Source organism: Sander lucioperca, chromosome 4 (assembly GCF_008315115.2).
Source record: "Sander lucioperca isolate FBNREF2018 chromosome 4, SLUC_FBN_1.2, whole genome shotgun sequence".
In the NCBI taxonomy this organism is placed as follows: domain Eukaryota; kingdom Metazoa; phylum Chordata; class Actinopteri; order Perciformes; family Percidae; genus Sander; species Sander lucioperca.
In genome coordinates this window covers 19,222,273-19,238,550 of record NC_050176.1, presented here as the reverse complement: position 1 = coordinate 19,238,550, position 16,278 = coordinate 19,222,273, and the positions used below count along the sequence as shown (strand labels likewise).

Sequence of the window (16,278 nt, the reverse complement as noted above, 5' to 3'; positions counted from 1 at the left end):
TTATTGAATCTGATTTTAGATGCACAGATTTATCATTTTCCTCTTTTTGTGAATATGTGATTATTTTGTGTTTAAATGCTCTGGTCGGAAATATGTAGTAACTACTGTACATCAAACTGGTTAAAGCTGGAATAAGAATTACATTTTTACATGGGAATAATACAACCAAAGAATATGCAACAGGAGAAATATTTGGAGAATTTTTTTAAAATTTAATTTAATACAGGTAAATAATACAAATAACACACAGGACAATATTATGAAAATACATTATAACCTCACAAAAAAACATTAAAAAAGACAGTAATTCAAATAATATATGTAATAAAAAAAAATTGTGATGTTTACATAGAGCATTGCATTAACGCTCTGGCTAGTACTGTACTGTAATAATACCTGGTAAATAAATCACATTATGATGCTCATCTTATTGCTCTCATCTTATTGCTGTTTCTCTTCCTCCCACCAGGCCCAGATGAAGGACTACCAGAGGGAGTTGGATGACGCCCGCGCTGCCAGAGAGGAGGTGCTGACTACCGCAAAGGAGAGTGAGAAGAAGGCCAAGGGTCTGGAGGCTGAGCTCATGCAGCTACAGGAGGTAACACATTAGATTCCAAACAAGGCAGCAAATTGTTTGAGGGCAGAGGCTTGAAATATAGAAGTCATCTGTAATATGTTCCTAGGATCTGGCTGCAGCTGAAAGGGCACGGAAGCAGGCGGAGGCCGAAAGAGACGAGCTGTCTGACGAGCTGGCCAGCAACTCCTCTGGAAAGTGGGTGGAGATTTCACTCTGTTGCTTTGTCTGTGGAATGAACACAGAAGACAAGTGATGGTTACATATGTTTTCTGCTGCGCTCCTTGTGTGCAGGTCAGCCTTGGCAGATGAGAAACGTCGTCTGGAGGCTAAGATCTCCCAGCTAGAGGAGGAGCTGGAGGAAGAGCAGAGCAATATGGAGATCCTCAACGACAGGCTGAGGAAGAGCACACAGCAGGTGGCCAGACAGCAGCAGCTACTTGAGTCATTAAAGGGCTCAAAAAGATGCAGAAGTCTCATCCTTCTCTTTGCATGCATTCCCTCCACAGACGGATCAGCTGAACAGCGAGCTGCAGACGGAGCGCACCACCTCCCAGAAGAACGAAAGCGCTCGGCAGCAGATGGAGCGCCAGAATAAGGAACTGAAGGCCAAGCTCCAGGAGATGGAAAACCAGGTCAAGTCCAAGTTCAAGTCCTCCATCTCGGCCTTGGAGGCTAAAGTGGCAATGCTGGAGGAGCAGCTGGAGCAGGAGAACAGGTCAGGGACAGAGAGGGAGCCAAGATTATGTCTGATGAAATTGTTTTATTAATTGGTTTTCATTACACTCATGACATAACACCATGGCCAAAGGACATATCCATTAAACTGAGATGATTATTGTGTCCTAAACACACTTGAATATTCATGGTTCACTTTGAACAAACAATGCTTTCCAGTTCCATTATAACAGTTATCGTTTATATTTTTCACCTGAGGCAGTTTATCTACATTTATTTCAGTTATACTCGTGTTCCTCTCTGAACTCCTTTGTCCTCTCTCAGGGAGAAGCAGGCATCTGCGAAGAGTATACGCCAGAAGGACAAGAAGCTCAAGGACCTGGTGATTCAGGTGGAAGACGAAAGGAAACAGGCAGAGCAGTACAAAGACCAGGTACGATCACTTAACATGCTTAAACACAAGTCTGTACAGTTTTGTGTGTCCATATTTGTGAGTGGATGGATATTTGGAGTCCAGTGCACAGGGATGGTTAGTTGGGATGGCCTATCAAAAGAGTACCAAGTTTGTATGTTCCCTCTGTTGGCTCACCAGGCGGAAAAGTCAAATACCCGCATGAAGCAGCTGAAGCGGCAGCTAGAGGAGTCGGAGGAGGAGTCTCAGCGCGCTACAGCTGCCCGCAGGAAGCTGCAGCGGGAGCTGGATGAAGCCACCGAGGCCAGCGACGCCATGAGCCGCGAGATCAACACTCTCAAGAGCAAACTCAGGTAGGACAAAGTGACAGAGTCTGTCATTCTTTCTTCTTTAATTGGCAGAGTTTTTTTCTGTTTGTTTATATGTCTGTGTATGACTCAAATAGTTATCTGTTTTCAGGTCAGCTACATTTAAGTGCTAAAGAGCACATTGTCACTACTGTTGTCTTTAAATCGTTCTAAACACATTTAAGGCATTCAAATTTTAGTAGAATTTAGAGTTTAGTTTAGTGGCCTTACTGAGCAAAAGCAAAGCAATGGTGTTCATCTCTATTCCAGAGGCAACCCTGAACCCAAGGAGTAACACAGCAGGTACCTCTGCACCTAATAGTTACGCCATCGTCACCATTTCTTATTAACTTACCATAACTTTTCATTCCCCCATGCACACTCTTAATGCTATCATTTCTTTCATTGAGCCTAACTGAGAGAAATATGGTTCATCAGCTACCATAATTTCCTTAGAAAAACTAAAATATTAGGCTAGAAGGGGAGCTTTCCATGACAACAATTCTTAACTGGGGGCCATGTTTTTCTCAGTGCTTGGTTTAATTGCCATAAACCAAACTCATTTTCCTGAGCCAGGAGTCAAATGAGTTACAAAAAAAAATAACCAGCGTGCTTACCCTGTAACCAAAGCACAACCTACATTTCTGTGTTTCATCAGCACCCCGACTGGTTTCAAACAAACCTTAACCAGCTTGGAAACTGTCACATAAACACTTCTCTCACTCTGGGGGTATGTTTTTGTGTTTGTATCTCTGTCTCGTGTCTACCTCTGTGGCATTTTAGGCGTGGAAATGAGCCCTCTTTTGGCAGCACAACTCGGCGTATGGGCGGAGGCCGAAGGGTGGTCGAGGATGCCTCAGAGGAGGAGGCCGACTCCCAAAGCGACTTCAACGGAACCAAGTCTGCAGAGTGAGGACGTCAATCAGAATTACCTACCAGGGCACAGTCTGCCACTTTAACAGAGAATAACTTCCAAGCCTGTTATGCTATCAAGTTCTTCCATATCACTTCAACATATATATTTTCTCCAACTTCAAATAGTGTACTGATCTATTGTCTTGTTTCAGAGCACCTTTTCTTGACACAATAATCAGAAGGACTTGACATTAACTAGAGGAGTTGTTTTGGTGGCTCTGCTGATGTGTGATTTGCTGTTCCTTTTATTTTTTAAGTTACACTGTTTTGTAGTGCACTGAATGACTGATTCCTTCCTTTGCAAGGTTTTCTACACAAACATAGGTGCCTCTAATTACCACGCTAAGCTGCCAGCAAAGCCTCGGGTCTCCACAATAAGTCACCACAACTTAATGCAGAGACGTCATGTAAATCTATGGATCTGTAACTATTACCAGCGACTGTCGTCCTGTTGCCTGTGACTGCTGTTAAGTGTTTCAGAGCAGCACTGAAGTGGATTGGATATGTGGAAAGATATTTCTATACTTTGTCTGCATCCAGTCAGTGCTGCTGTTTGTACCCCAGAGAACAAATATTTAGCTGTTAAACATTTTCTAAAGTCACCGTTTTATATTATTTGCACCTTTCTTGTGCCCAATTTAGGTTTAGATTACTTTTTAGGTTTTAGGTCGGACAAGGTTTAGGGTTGCCTTAACTATAAAATCATGAGCCAGATTTCAGTATTTGGCATCTTAACTTTTTTTCCCCCCCTTCAGTCCTGATTTACTGTACATGTTCAATAAGCCCCGATCACCCTAAACCAACTCATTCTCATTTGATCATGTTATATGTAATCAACTGATGTTTACAGGACACCAATCATATCTATTAACTGTTGAACCACCTGCACAAGAAATAAAGAAGAAGAAAAAAACATTGATTTTCTCCTTTTAATGTTTCAGTCTTGGTCAGTAACTTCAAAGATCATCAGAACATTTTTCTCATCTGTTCAGTTCAATAGAAAAACAACTGCAAACCAACAGGATAAAAGTTAGGTATAGTACCTCAGGCACGTACAGTTTAAAAGTCCAAATACAGAAGCAGTTGCAGGGGTGCTGTATACAAACAAACACCCAGTACACAGTGGTCATGGATTACAATTACAGTTAGCTCATGTTAGTTAAACAGCAAACGGGAGCAGGGAATCCTGTTCTCATATGTATTAACCACAAGTTAACTCTACACATAGGCTACATTGCAAAACACAGTGATGACCATGATATTTAGATATGTATGTACTGTCAGATTTGCTTGATGAGCTGCTGGATGGCAGTAGTGACAGCTCCAGATTAACCAGAAACATTTCAGGGAAAAGCAAAAATGTTACATTAAATTACTTTTTTTTCCCTCATTTACAATATCTCTTACTAAAAGGCAGGTAAAGGGTATTCAATATAGGCTCTATCTACCTACACAAATATACTATGAACTGTGCTTATCTTTGACCTGTTAAAATCTATTATTGCTTGGTATTTTTCCTCAATCGCCCACCATATAACTCTTGATGGCAGACACAAGGTCTCACACCTATTAGGGAATTATATCTATACATTCAGTAGTGAACATGTGCCGATCCATCTCCTACAGTCACTCTTTAAATCAGTATAAAAATTATTGGTACCGCTAGATCATAAATCTGCAGCATGACAATTGAACATCTCATCTCTGAGGCAGAAAAACTATTCCTATACTTCACATTCATAGACCTTGCAATAAAGAAAACAAATCAGAGTCAGCAAAAAAAGTTTGTGCAATGGCAGGAAGGACGTGATAGAAAGAATTCTGGGTCAAACTGAATACCATGTGACATTAAACTAGCCTGAAGGGAAGTGACATCATCCAATTCCTAGACACCTGGAAGCACAAGGAGTAGACAACCCACTTCCTTTATTTGAACGATCACAGCAAAGCAAAGGCCTACAAACTGAAGAGGTAATAACAGTGATGAAGGCAGCGAAGGCTAAAATGCTGATACCAGTTCCTGGCAGCGACCGTAACGGGTTTTGTAGCGGTGGAAAATATTGAGTCTCTACTAGACAACAAATATTCAGGGCTCTGCTTGGGAAAATCATATTAAACCATCTTTTTACCCGTCAACATCTAGCTCCCTCCGCAACAGACGTTTATTAATGCCAGTGTTGTTCAGTGCTACATTATTCGAGCCCGTAGTTTAAAGAATGAAAAACAAAAACAGGCTTGTTTTTGTTAACTAAATTTTACCATGTTTTTTTTTTTTTTTTTTAAAATCAGATTCAAGGAGAGAGAAAAAAAAAAAAAAAAAACCTAACCCATTACTTTTCTCTTTGATTAGTTTTTCATTTATCAAAGCTTTGGTTTGGACATGGTCATAAACAATATTTGTACGATCCAACCTTTTTATAAATAACACTCCAGGTTCTTGGTTCCTTTATCGGGGATCATATCCAGCGGATGTTATTAATACCACTGGCTCTCATTCGGATCCCTCATTCATGATCAATTGACAAGTGCAACAACCACCCTAAACATGTTTTCTGGGAGCAGTAATGTTTCGACAGCCCCTTTTGATTCACCACGGAGAGCAAATCAGTAGACACAGAGGGATCTTTTTTTTAGATGCTACCCACCACAGTGTCAAAGATACAGCAGAAGATATAGTGTGAGCAGTAGGTTCTCCGTTCCTTGATTTTACACAAGCTGTGGCGCTGCTTCCTTATCATAGATATGGTGTGATACTAGCCTGAGGCAGCAGAAGCCCATGCACTGATTATGTAAGGGAATGGAGCAAGGAGAGTGGCTTTCTTGTTCAAAATAGTTCAGCAGGGCACGTGGCGACAAGGGAAAACAGCTCAGTTCAAAGTCCCAGTGCTGTAGTTTATGAAGGATGGAGAGGGGGACAAGGGGGTTGGTGTCAGGTTATTGAAGGAGGAAGGAGGCTTCCCCTTCTCTCTCTCTCTCTCATAGCAGAATCTTGACCCCTGCCTGCGGAGACTGGGCACCCTGGGAGACGCCTCTTGGAGGAGCTGGTCCAAACTCTAACCGCTTCACTAAACTGCAAGCACATACACTCATGAGCAAACCTCAGATAAAACTAAGGAAACACTTCTTATTCCCAATATTTGTTGTCTTTACAGACAAAATTATAATAATTCGAGACAAAGCTGATTTTGTAGTTTACATCATGAAATCAACAACAGTGCAGCACATGTTTAAGTAGATACTCCTTAACCGGGAAAAAAAAAAACGGACTTCCATGTAATAACTGAAAGAACCACAAGAACAATTATTTCCAGTCGTTGCACTTTAAACTGTGCAGCTGTTGTTTTCCTCACCTGTCGTACTGAGGAGGGGGGCTCATGCTGCTAGCTTGGACCTCAGGGCCTCTTTCTAAACCAGAAGGACTACCAGGGCCCGGCGCAAGTGCTGGTCTGCTGACAGACGTGTCGTACACAAAGTCTCGACACGACGCCAACTTTGACTCCAGATTCTGGCAGGAATATGAAGAAGAGAAAAAAATAGTCAGTCAGGTCTTACTTGTAGTGATTCTGTTCAGTGATAACACAGTTCTGTGCAGCTTGTATTCACTGGGTACTGTAGTGGTTTTATTGTGTAAATCTCTTACTCCAACTTTTCTCAGCAGCTCCCCTACAATGTTGAGTGCCGATATTCTAGCAGATGTTGTAAGCGGAGTCCCAGTTAGGCCGTCACCTAAAACAGACCACATATGAGCAGGCGAACACATAATATGCTAACACGAAGTTGGTATATTCACTTGCACTGTACTTAATACTGTGAGAAAAGTTTTTTCTATTTACCCCGTCGGATACTGGAAGCAGGGGGCGTTGCAAATGAGCTGATAGGTTTGGAGGGTGTGACGGGGATGGGTGGGTTACCAGCTGAGGGGCATGGCAGATCTGCTCGATCTGTGTCTTTGCCGAGGCTGATGGACGGCCGTCTTTCCTTCTGACGTACAGCCAGCTCCTGACGAAGGTCTGACACAAAACAGGACAAGCAGCCATACTGCGGGTCAGCTTAAGTACAAAAATGAAATTGCAGAAACTTGAAACTACCTAAAATAGGTAATCCATGAAGTCATGACAGCAAGTGCATACTTAATGGAAACTCAAAAGTGCATTTCCACCACCTGTGTTATCTCCTGTAACACCAAGGCAACACCACAGATTAGCATAGACAGAGATCAAGTGTACTGCTAAAGATTCACTTCAGTACCGCCAATGGTCAGCTGAATGCCGACATGCAAATTCTGCACTGGTCCATATTTCTAATCAGCATGTAATGTGAACTGTGATGGATTACCACCCTTTAGCAAGTTTCAAGTGTATGCAAGTTCATTTTCATTCCACTGTAAAATAAATGGAAAACAGTGGCAGTCTGGAAGGAGTGGAAAAAACTATTTATTATACAAGTGCAAACATGAAAAAAAAGAAAACAAAAATGTGCAGCCCTTAAATGAGGTTTGTGAGTACAAATGCATATTAGAATACAACTACACATTACATCAGATACAGTATAAACCGGAAGAATAGACAGGACATAAATACACAGGATTTGTAGATTTAATCCATCTATCAACATTCACTGAGTTAGGCATAAGTCTTAGTTTGTAGAGAAATATGTGGTTCTTGTAAACTTGAGAAGCTGCAGTGAGAGTGTGAGTGTGTGAGAGTGTGAGTGTGTACCTCTGGCTTCATCCTTCAGCCTCTGAACAGACTCAAGCAGGTTCTCTTTCTCGTCCAACTCGCTTTCAAGAAAGGCATTCCTCTCAATGACATGGTTCATCCGCTGCTCAAAGTCCTCCAGAGACATGATGGTAGCCCTGGGACAAGCAATCAAAGTTAACACTGGACTTATTGTGCATATTGGCTTTGTGTTCCACAGATTAACGTTGTGCATGTATGTGTAATAAAGACAGAGTTAGGCAATTACTTTGTCACTTGATGAACATGCCCATTGGTGAGATGACATTTGCCCTCTTATACTTAGACACTGACCTTTTGGTCCTCTCCAGGTCGTCATTGGACTGCTCTAGCTCTCTGATGTATTTCTGCAGGTGATCTCTCACTGCCGTGGTTTGTGCCAGATCATCCTCCAGGGTTGAGATGTGCCTAAAAGCATCAGAATGCTGAGCCTCAAATTTCTCCTGCAAACAGCACACAGACATCAAATAACAGACAATGGTTATGCCCGCTTTGCAGTGTCAAGACAGACTAATCAATGCAGCTGCCAGCATATATTTAATAAGAGTTGTGAGATGTGTATTTTCATCCGGGGTTTTTAGAACAATCCTGAATTCAAATCCCTCATTAATGTTCTCTTCCCCATGGAACACTGGACAAAAATAGCAGTCAGCTGCAGCTAGGCAGCAACTCGGTGGCAACGATATTGCCAGACCTATCTCCACAGGCTGTCTGTGGGTGCGTCTCTGTTTTTCTCTTTATCACTGTCACTAACTGGAGCACCAGAGCTCGTGCAGCTCTGTAGGGGCCATGGCCTATTTATAATAAAGGTGCTCTACCTTTATGCTTTCCAGTTCCATACGGAGTCGATTGTTGTCTATAAGCAGCTCTTTGTTTCGACCCTCACATTGCTTCAGCTCGGTTTCCAGTTCTGCTTCATAGTCTCGGCTCATCTGCTGGAACTCCTGCAGCTCCTCCTGAGCCTCATCAGCCCTGATGACAAAACACTAGTTTACTATTAAACATAACTCACTTGCCATGTTGTATAACGTGTATAGATATAACGCATGATCATTATATAAGCTAGCTATTAAATAATCTCTAAGGAGTAGTGTTTTCCTAATGTTACTGTCTATTAATGTTACCTTCGCTGATGTGCCTCTGCCTGCTCCTTCCAGAAGCCCAGCTCCTCTTGTAGGGATGCAAACTTATGTGTTGCTGGCTCTACCATGTCTGCTTCTTCGTATCAGGATAATGGGGCATGGGGGACCTAACTGTAAAGTAAAACATAGTACAGCTTCTAATACTGTCTGTATCTGCCATTAGAGCACAGACATCCTTACCATTCAAACAACACAACTGTTAAAGGTTAGCTTATGCTAACAATGTTCGCTAGCTTTAGTCTACAGCGCTACGCATCTTGGGCTGGGACAAGTAAAAACTACCAGAATATGTTTTTACATTAACTTCTATTAAGTACGAAAAAGTAAAGATGGGAAGTGAACGTGTTAGCTACTTTTTAAAGCAAACAACGGTGTTGGAAAGTGCATATACGATGGCTAAGCTAATATGGCTAGCTAAGCGACTAATAGCTAGCCAGAATGTCTTATCCCAACACAGTGAAAAACAGAAACCAGGCAGACTCACCCGCATATAAGGGAACGATTAAAACATGCTATAGCTAAGGGAATGTATTTCGAGGTAAGACTAAGTTAAGTAACAGACAGTAATGTGATTGCACAAACTAACGTTAATCTCTCATTACGTTAAGACGGTGCTCAACTCACCAACCAAATATAAACCAAGCTTCGGTTCTCGAAAGCCATTGGACAATATATATGACGTTGTGGACATATTATCCAATCATATTTATTCAACGAACTTGTAGCGGTGGAAGGCGGAGCCTCAGATACTGAGCTGGCAAAGTGGTCCCCCTACCTCCCCCTGTTGACTTACAATGGTGCAATAACAACAAAGAAGCAATGAATGTAAGTCATCTGATGTTTTCATGCAAGATTGTGGAAGTTTTTCACTCACTTTTAGACTCATTTTGTATGTCGTTTCTAAGTAAAGCCTCAATGCACCATAGACTAAGATCAATACACAAACAATTACTTTTTATGTATCATATTTATTGCAGGGCAGTTATTTGCATTATATTGTAATGTACAAATGTTTTTAGTTTTCTGATCAAGTATTCAGGAAATCAGTATATTTGACATGGGGCAGTGAAATGGAATTTATTTCACTTGCACTTGGTACATAATTATATAATTGAAAACATTATTTAATTATATAAGAGGAAGCCTGAAAGGCTTTACCTCTGACAACAATTGATATTGACATTTTATTCCCCTAACACATATTTATTCATCTTTCAGCTTTTTTTTGTTTACTTACAACATGCACATACAGTACACCACCTGTTGTTAACAGCACATTTAGGCTAAAATAGTCACGTGATTTACAGTCAGACAATGCTGCTCCAGTGGTTCTTATAATACCTAACAATTGATGTTTAACTTTCATTAATCACTACATCTTCTTATTACCTCGCCTCAACTATAAATACATCTAAACCCTGTGTTCAGAAACATCTCTCATTCTAACATAAAGGGCAGGAAGTGGGCTCTTGCAACTGGAAAATGAATGTATAGATTTCAGTCCAAGGAACATGGCTTATATTAAATATTATGATTGGAAGGCATTTAAAATCCTGAGAAAAGTAGCATAGAAAAAGATACATAGGAATTTCATTTCAGAAAAAAACAAGGTCAGGATCAGCAGCAGATTGCCCCAGACCTGAGACACTTGTCCTTGGAGTATTCACATTTACTAAAAATAAGACATCTGAGAGGTACAATGTCTGTTGGCCAAACTACAGACTGTGTTAATAGCTCTTCTCTGATTTGGGTAACGCTGCTGTCAGTCAATACACTACTAGAAATTCAGATATATGTAAGTGCACAGGATTTTCTCACAGTTCTTCTTTTCCATCACAGCAGGGCTTATCCGCTTCAGGCCAGTTATTCAGAAACATCTGAAGGACGATAAAACACATTCAAGGCTAAATCCACCACATCGTCAGTTCACTTCACAGCCTCTGTTGGAAGACTAAACATTCATTCTTACCTCAGAGGAATCATTCCTCGGCTTTATTAGTTTCTTTGTTGTTCTTGCGTGAGCACGTCTTCTTACTGTCTAACACATCAGTCTTCACCTGACCCAGAGTTTGCAGCAGGCACATGGTGTCAAACCCCTCATCACCAGCCTCTTGCAACAACTCAAGCACCTGTAAATAAGACAAGTGACTTATTTTCCAAAGCAGAAGCAACTGCAAACACAGGTGACATATATGCAATATATGCTTTTTGGGGGTTTTACCGTCTTTTGGTGTGTTATATACTTTTTTTTCTGCGTGTAATAGATGTATAAAGTACAAAAAAACACAATTCACTACAGAAAGCCTACAGAAAGCACTTCTTCTCAACTGCCTGAAACGGTATTAGACCTACCGTATCTGTGCTGGGACCTACCTGCAGACACTTAAATGATTTGAGTTCGCTCAGATTCTCCTGCAGGAACAACAGGTAGATACTCAGGTCGTTGTAGAAGGGCGTGACCACGCCCAAAGCACCAAACCCTGGCAGCAGCTCATAAGGCCGGAGGAAACTGGAGCTCTGGCGAGCTGGTCCAAGAGCAGCGTACACTACCAGTGGAGCAAGGAGCACATACACCCCCAAGTTGATGTAGCTGAGCAGCCTGAAGACACCCACTGCCACGAGCTTACACTGCACAGCAGACGGCACCATGCTGTTGTTCTTCAGCACCCCTGTACGCAGGTCACAGGGAAACTCGTCAGTGAGAGAGGCCAGTCGGATGTAGTAGCCTAGGTAGATGCAGGCCAGCAGGAGGATCAGCAGAATCAGGCCCCGACATAATAGGTACTTGACCACAAGGCCGTGAGAGAAGCGCTTGGTCTTCAGATACTGCTCCACTAAAGGGTATTTGAAGCAACCCTCAGTCAGATCCAAAGCACTGCAGCAGAAAAAATACATTTACCCTAAAATGACCTTAGATAAATGCTAAATGCCATGGTATATACCTAAACAGTTTTCAAGAAATACAGTTCCCTACGCCAACAGGATATTCTGAAGGAAATATAACTAGAAAACAGCCTTTTTGTTTCTTCCTTACCCCTTACAAAAACATTCCTTTATGCTTATTCAATGCCCTTTTACTATAAACTCCATCTGATATCATTTATGTCTACCAACACAACAGAAATGCTTTTTCATGAAATTTTATAAGACTGACATTCTCTGGCCTTAGTGATCTAACAATATTCCAAATTATTATGATGTTATTATAGCATCTTTCAAATTATTCTGATTTTGTAGAAAGATTTGGCATTACCAGTAAAAACTGTTATATATGTCTTGTTTTCTATGTATACATAGTTACTTTAAAGCTGCACTAATTAATATTTTTATATAAACAATAGGTGAAATGACTAAGTTAATGTGAAAAGAGACAAAGCCACTGAGGATTATCACTTTAGCTGCTAGCCAGATTCTTTTAGGAGTTGGTGGAGACCAAAACAGAGTTAGAAGGAGATTAATAGTTGTCAAATGGCCAGAAACACAACTCCAAATGAATGCCACTGTCGCTTCATATCTGCTGGATGTGTCAATAGCCAACTGTTTGCTAACACGTTAGCTATAACAACTTCATATGGTAATAATATGTCACTGTTATATTTACAGGTTGATGAGTTTCCCCTAAGTGGCCAAAAAATCAAGTATTGCTGGTTTAAACTATACCCTGCCAATTTTTCCTAGCAGTTAGTGATCAAAGGATGGCCCATATTACTTTTTTACACATGTGGTCTGCCATAGGTCTTTCCCTTGTGGACCAACAATTTCAACATTGCAACACTCTTTGGAAATGAAAGCAAAAATGTTTAAAACAAATGTATGTTATTATCACATCTTCTGCTAAAGAGTACACATATTGCCATAGCAGTGAGTAATAACAAGGTGTTTACCTCTGGGTGTCCTCAGATGCACCTTTGCTATCTAAGGATGCTAAATTCTTGGCCAGTCTGATGGCACGATTATAAAAGCGGTCCAGCTCCTCCATGATGAAGTTTAGGTCAGAGGAGAGGTGGGGAGCTGCAGTGAAACGCCAGAACAGGGCCGGGATATACATGAGGATGGCCAGTAAGAGCAGGATGTATGGGAAGAACTGAGGGAATCATAGAAAGGGAGACAACAGAAGAAAAATGAAACTGCATTAGAAAAAGAAGACTTTTTGAAGACATTATTAGTAATATGTTACCATTGGAAAGTATGCATTTATCTTTTTTAAACTGTATGAGAAATGTGTCAGTTTTAAGCCTGTATTATTGGTCAAGGTGCTAATAAAATGAAAAACATAACAAGCAGTTCCTGATCATTTAAAAGAAAAACAGCAATTTCCCAGAACTTTGGATGCCTTCATTTAGTATATTTATGGACATATGCTTGGCCATACCTTGATTAAATAATACTGGTAATGACTTAACAGTATGAAGAATATAGAAAACATTCCAATACCCACACCATCACACTGTCAACAGTGATGATTGTCACTGGCAGTGCATGTTGAGGAGACGTCTGTACCTTGTGCAGCCATAGCGGCGAGCTGTCACCTTGTTGCTGTACTGCTGCCCAACAAAATGAGTCCACATATGCCGCCTGTTTCCAAGAGAAGTTTGTGGGAGCAAAGCAGCTGATCTGGGTACCTGAGTGAGGAAAGTGAAGACATAGTCATGCATTTTGGTGATTTAGCAAATAAACAAACACTACAACAATTGTCAGCCCTCCCTCCTCTGCACTCATGGCCTAATTTGTTGGTGGGTTGTTCTCAGCATACTTTGTGTCAATAATTATGCCATCCTCTATATGGTGAGTGGAAAGTTCAATCAGGCATGTACAAGTAACAAACGACCCAGATAGTCAACAGACAGTAATATTTTGGCAGCATAGAGGCTGTCATTAATATAACAGAATGGTGCTTTAAACTGCTAAGCCACACATTCTCACTACAGTATTCTCTTTTTCTTTTTTCCATCTATGACATGTCTGCCAAGTACCAGTTATATTAATGATAGTATCAGTCATAATTAATATATTAAGTACTATAAGTACCAGTTATATAAAGTAAGCCAACGTGTTTGGTTGGAGCATGAAGCACTGGGCTTTCACATAATGGTAGGACAGCTAATTCTGTCAACTGCTCCCTAACTTTTACAAGTTTTGCATGGAAAAAGTGAAAATGTCCAACACCAAATGCTCAATTATTCGACACATCACATATGCAACATATATTTCCAGCCACTTTTACAATGTAAAAAAAAAAAAAAGCCTACATCTACATCTATTTTGTCTAATGTTGAAAAGTCCATTCTCTCTCTGCATCTCACCCTTTGTGGTCGTATGGATTTAATAGATAAAATCAATGTGGGGTTTCTGCTACATTATGCATTCATTTTCTCAGCACTATATGTAATAACAACAGCTGCCCGTAATAATTGTGTCTTTCAGTCATAGTAGTACAATTAAAGTGCTCTCAATGCTTGCAGTGTAATAGACTCATCAGGTCTGAGTATCTGGTGCTGGCTGGCTGTAGTTTATAACAGCATTATAACCTAAGAAGATTACTTTGATTTGTTAAACTGCTGATGGAGCTGTAGATATGTTTGTGTTTACACTAAAGACAGAAGCAGATCACCTTCTGTTGATTTGTGTGAGCTCTTTACAGTAACTCAAGTCCATAAGGCACCAACTTATAAACTGCCAACCCTATGTGCCAGGTTTTCATCATCATCATCATCATCATTAGCATCATCAGCAGCAGTGTATGCCTGCCTCACTGTCTATGCGTGAGATAAGCAGAAGGGTGGAGACTTAACCACACCTTCTCCAGTATTCACACCTCTCTTTTTCTGGGCATTTACTGAATATAACCCCCTACATACATATATCACATAGCTTCATCCACCACTGCCTGTAAATCTGGTTAATTCAAACAAACGTGCTACAGCAGTGTGGCAGAGTGAGAGACTATAAGCTCCACCAGGATATCTCCATCGACTGGATAGACTGTCTGCATTATTCTACATGACGAATTGAAAGCAATATAACCTTAGATGATGAAGGCTTCTTCTGACAGGATGCTCACAAATGCAACAACTCACCAACTGACACCTCTTGAGCAAAAGCGAGGGAGATGAGAAACAAAGGCAGTCCCACCGCTAGAAACGTGACTATTTTATCCACCGCCAGCTCCAGACGCACCCCTTTGTATTTGGCCTCCGTGGGGTCCTTCAACAAAAAGTCGGAAAAAACGTACTCGGTGGCTACGTGAGCAATCGCCATGACAGCCTGGAACAAAAAGCCGGTGTAGTCTAATTGACCGAAGAGTCAAGTCTCTATTCAATTAGCCAAAAACTAACTGCGTCTGGGGTTAGAATCAATTTTTAAAAAAAAAACACCCGCAGTGTAGAAATGTGAATATTATATCAAACACTGAGCAGCTATTGTTAACCCATCTCCATATACAACTAGGGCAGACGGTTGAACCTGCTGTCCCGTTACTGTGCCCCAGAGACATCAGAGGCAACAGGGGCTGTCCGACTGCCTGCCAGCCGCTAGAGGGCGCAACTGTGCCGTAAAGTGTACCTGCCAGGCTACATTGCTCTCATCCATGGTGGGACACTATTGCTTAAATTATAGACAATTATATGATAGCCTTTAATTTTGAGTGACTTTGTCTATAAGGAATTTAGTAATTAAATTATCTGCATAATGAGTACCTTTAAGTATGCAGAATGGCTCCCTTCAGAGTAGGCTACTACAGGATTTTAAATGACATTGGTGGGTGGTTTAATCTACAAGAAAAATCTTATTTTTTACGTTTATGCATATGTTCTGTGTAAACAAATCTCAATATGTAAAGTATAGTAACAATAGCTGTCAAATAAATGTAGTAGAGAAAAAAAATGTCCCTCTTTTTTTCCCCTCTGAAATGCAGTGAATTCGATAAGCTAACATTAATTGGAAATACTCAAAACTGTATTTAAGTACAGTACTTGAGTAAATGTCCTTACTCTTCACTTAAATTAATACTACTATAATCACTTAATAAGGAATGGCAAAAAATCCAGTTCAGAAAAAGGGAAGGCAATTATTCAATCCCAAGACTGTTTATTTGGGGGCTAAAAGTGATGCTACTTTTTACAACCATGAGGTTTTATTAATTTTTATTTTTCAAAAGAAATGCAAGACATGATGACATGCAATAGATTTAATTAAATCTCGTTCAGTAAAGTGACTGAGAAGTACACACTTAAGTAAATGTAAGTGTCCATCTTCACTTAATAGGCCTACATGAAATACTAGGAAAGGTCCAATAATCAGTTTTATCATATTCTAGGAATATATGTCTATAGGCTAAATAAACATATTGGCATAGCTACATTATTGATAAAATGCATGATCTTCTATTACTTCCACATTTTGTTGCCCAATATAAACTGCCAATTTAATGTACCAAATGTATGCACCCAAAAATAATTATTTCAAGATTTAAATT

At 40.5% G+C, this 16,278-nt stretch overlaps 3 protein-coding genes across 5 annotated transcripts in view; 1 reads left to right on the top strand and 2 right to left on the bottom strand.

Annotated features, from left to right (window-relative positions):
* Positions 1-3,843, top strand: part of myh11a (myosin, heavy chain 11a, smooth muscle) — a 29,889-nt gene extending 26,046 nt beyond the window's left edge. The window contains 7 exon segments of the mRNA XM_031309632.2: positions 470-598; positions 684-772; positions 869-992; positions 1,084-1,292; positions 1,577-1,685; positions 1,845-2,017; positions 2,795-3,843. Of these exon segments, the coding sequence (XP_031165492.1) occupies positions 470-598; positions 684-772; positions 869-992; positions 1,084-1,292; positions 1,577-1,685; positions 1,845-2,017; positions 2,795-2,924 (963 nt within the window). The 3' untranslated portion in view covers positions 2,925-3,843.
* Positions 3,844-5,210: 1,367 nt separating this feature from the next.
* Positions 5,211-9,496, bottom strand: LOC116057243 (nuclear distribution protein nudE homolog 1). Of its 3 annotated transcripts, none has more exons than XM_031309635.2 (9): positions 9,429-9,496; positions 8,787-8,915; positions 8,481-8,634; positions 7,957-8,105; positions 7,645-7,781; positions 6,760-6,936; positions 6,567-6,652; positions 6,277-6,431; positions 5,211-5,996 (listed from the first exon to the last, which is right to left on the bottom strand). In XM_031309635.2, the coding sequence occupies exons 2-9, from the start codon at positions 8,870-8,872 to the stop codon at positions 5,903-5,905; spliced, it is 1,038 nt and encodes a 345-aa protein (XP_031165495.1). In that variant the 5' UTR covers positions 8,873-8,915; positions 9,429-9,496; the 3' UTR covers positions 5,211-5,902. The 3 variants fall into 3 exon arrangements, with proteins under 3 accessions (XP_031165495.1, XP_031165494.1, XP_031165496.1); XM_031309634.2 differs by having other exon boundaries at positions 9,289-9,462; XM_031309636.2 differs by lacking the exon at positions 9,429-9,496 and adding an exon at positions 9,363-9,417.
* Positions 9,497-9,853: 357 nt separating this feature from the next.
* Positions 9,854-15,318, bottom strand: LOC116057242 (pannexin-1-like). The gene is made up of 6 exons (XM_031309633.2): positions 14,882-15,318; positions 13,305-13,426; positions 12,689-12,888; positions 11,178-11,679; positions 10,774-10,933; positions 9,854-10,681 (listed from the first exon to the last, which is right to left on the bottom strand). Exons 1-5 carry the CDS (start codon positions 15,060-15,062, stop codon positions 10,784-10,786), a joined length of 1,155 nt encoding a protein of 384 aa, XP_031165493.1. The 5' UTR covers positions 15,063-15,318; the 3' UTR covers positions 9,854-10,681; positions 10,774-10,783.
* Between the last annotated feature and the right edge of the window lie 960 nt (positions 15,319-16,278).

Excerpts from the sequence above, each read along its gene's own strand:
- LOC116057243 (XM_031309635.2), bottom strand. The coding sequence starts at position 8,872 with ATGGTAGAGCCAGCAACACATAAGTTTGCATCCCTACAAGAGGAGCTG. Across the intron at positions 6,432-6,566 it reads AGCTGCTGAGAAAAGTTGGA|AATCTGGAGTCAAAGTTGGC; the intron begins GTAAGAGATTTA and ends TATTCCTGCCAG. Across the intron at positions 5,997-6,276 it reads CCCCCTCCTCAGTACGACAG|TTTAGTGAAGCGGTTAGAGT; the intron begins GTGAGGAAAACA and ends ATGTGCTTGCAG.
- LOC116057242 (XM_031309633.2), bottom strand. The coding sequence starts at position 15,062 with ATGGCGATTGCTCACGTAGCCACCGAGTACGTTTTTTCCGACTTTTTG. Across the intron at positions 12,889-13,304 it reads CGCCGCTATGGCTGCACAAG|TTCTTCCCATACATCCTGCT; the intron begins GTACAGACGTCT and ends TGATTCCCTCAG. Across the intron at positions 10,934-11,177 it reads AATCATTTAAGTGTCTGCAG|GTGCTTGAGTTGTTGCAAGA; the intron begins GTAGGTCCCAGC and ends TCTTATTTACAG.